At 35.6% G+C, this 2,393-nt stretch overlaps 1 protein-coding gene across 1 annotated transcript; it reads left to right on the top strand.

Annotated features, from left to right (window-relative positions):
* The first annotated feature begins 769 nt into the window (after positions 1 to 769).
* Positions 770 to 1,783, top strand: LOC113752460 (LRR receptor-like serine/threonine-protein kinase GSO1). Its single transcript, XM_027296570.1, has 2 exons — positions 770 to 1,694; positions 1,776 to 1,783. Exons 1-2 carry the CDS (start codon positions 770 to 772, stop codon positions 1,781 to 1,783), a joined length of 933 nt encoding a protein of 310 aa, XP_027152371.1.
* The last annotated feature ends 610 nt before the right edge of the window (positions 1,784 to 2,393 follow it).

Below are 2,393 nucleotides of genomic sequence, written 5' to 3'. Positions count from 1 at the left end.
ATGATTAATAGTGCATTTTTCGCTTTATTTGATTCCGTGAGTTGGGCTTGAGCACAATCACATGTAGGGGAAAATGTAATTTGGTCAACCGCAGGGCTCATTTGGTCATTTAACCAAAAGATAAACCCACTTATACCGTAGACTAAATCCATACAAGAGTTTCCAGTCAACTGCCTTCCTTTCATGTATAAGTCTAGGGACTTAGGACACTTGCTCTGCATCTTCTCTTCTTTTATCCTTCAATTTATTTTTGTATAGAGATTTTCAAACACATAATAATTTTAGCTTGGCTTGGAGTAGTATCCCTTTCATCATTCCTGGAAAATTGTTATACTCAAAATTCAATTTTGCCACATAGAATGCTAAAGCACCGGAATTGCTTGTCATATCAATTGCTCAAAAGTTGAAGAATACATAAAAAAAGGATAGTTTCAAATTGTGACAAATTAAAAACATAAGTCTCAGAGATAGAATTACTTCCTGTTTTATTCATAAATTGAGAAACAGATTTTCCATAAATTACTTCCTGTTTTGCCAGCGTAATATAGAGAAATCTAAAAGAAGAAAAGAATTTAAACTAGCAAACATTTCAAAATTGAGCCTAGTTGAACAAATGAGGATCTTCAATTTGTCACTTCCTGGTGGAAACATTTTAACTGAACCCCAAGTATATTCCTATATAAGTCCTGCCCAATGTCACAATGGATGCTCGTGTTTTATTTACCTTTTGTTCGGCATTCCTCAAGTTTTATTTACCTCTCCATAAGCAATGCAGACAATTTATTTTCTTTTCGTTGGAGCCTTGGTACTGTTGCACTTTATCGCAACTATCTCAGCTAGCATAAGTATTGCCAATAACCATAACAACAGTGCTAGTGATCTGAATGCTCTTCTTGCCTTCAAAGCCGCCATTTTCGATCCCCAAAGGATCATCCCAACCAACTGGTCCACTTCTACCTCAGTTTGCAGCTGGATTGGTATCACTTGTAATGCTCGTCATCACAGAGTCGCAGCCATTGACCTTTCTTACATGGGAATTGCGGGAACGATACCTCCACAATTGGGAAATCTTTCTTTTCTCGTCAGGTTGAATGTTATGAATAACAGCTTTCATGGACACCTTCCACCCGAGCTATCTCGTCTCCATCGATTGAAGCACATCGAACTTGCAAGCAATGACTTTGAAGGAGAATTTCCGTCATGGTTGGGAGCTTTAACTGCACTCCGATACTTATCCTTCTGGGATAACGGGTTTTCAGGTTCATTATCAGGCAGGCTCTCTAACTTCACAAAGTTAGAGACCATCTGGTTGGGTCACAACTTTTTTACTGGAAATCTTTCTGAAGAATTCAGCGCTCTACCGAAATTGAAATTTTTGGAAATTCAACAGAACCAACTTGTAGGCCCTCTGCCACGGGCTCTGTTTAACCTCTCCTCATTGCAAAAGATTGGTTTTACGAATAATAGCTTATCGGGTTACCTTCCAGCACATATCTGCGATTATCTCCCACAACTTCAAGGGATTTACTTATCATGGAATTACTTTGAAGGTGAAATTCCATCAGGCATTGGAGAATGCTCAGGACTCCAAGTTTTATCCTTGTCTTACAACAAATTCCGAGGATATATACCAAAAGAATTTTGGAATCTAACCACGCTTACAGAAATATATTTGGGGGGGTACGACCTGACAGGTAAGCTGCCAACTTCACTTTGTTTTGAAAAATTCTTGTATATTTCAAGCACCAATAGATCACAGATTTAAATGCTTGTAGGGTTGTGAGTTTAGATGCTTATGTGTGGAGAAACACTTAAACTTAATGTTTATATAGACTGGATATAAGCAATGATTCCTTCTTTTCGGCCCCATCATAACCCAATGAAAATTGTTAGTTTGCAATGTTTTAATGTTTTTATTTGTCAACTTTTTCATCTTTATTTTGTCAAAAAAAGTAAAATTTAAAACATTATAAAGTAATTATTAGTTATAGCCGGCAATTGTCATCCAAGACTAATTTGTGTAAGTTTATTGTGTAGAGTACAAATTAAGACTGAAATCCATCATAACCCAATGAAAATTGTTCAAAATCCTTTTTAACCCATTGAGAAATTTTAATTGGGTTTAAAGGATTTTGAGACTAGAATCATAATTGCATGAAAAATTTACATCACATACACTATTTGTGTAAACTTCGTGTGAATAAAGAAGTTTGTGTTTTCAACAAAATAAAGATAAAAGTTAGCAAATAAAAAACTCAAAGTTGTAATGGTTCAATTGGTCAACTTAGTGATCTTGGATTAGTAGTTGGACTGAAAGAGGAAGGAAATCGTTAACTAGTCAATAATTCATCAATTCAATCGGTAAAATCTAAAATACTGACCTGTTCAATTTA

Source organism: Coffea eugenioides, chromosome 11 (genome assembly GCF_003713205.1).
Source record: "Coffea eugenioides isolate CCC68of chromosome 11, Ceug_1.0, whole genome shotgun sequence".
Classification (NCBI taxonomy): domain Eukaryota; kingdom Viridiplantae; phylum Streptophyta; class Magnoliopsida; order Gentianales; family Rubiaceae; genus Coffea; species Coffea eugenioides.
The sequence above is the reverse complement of the archived record's forward strand: the minus strand, read 5'-3'. Positions and strand labels throughout refer to the sequence as shown.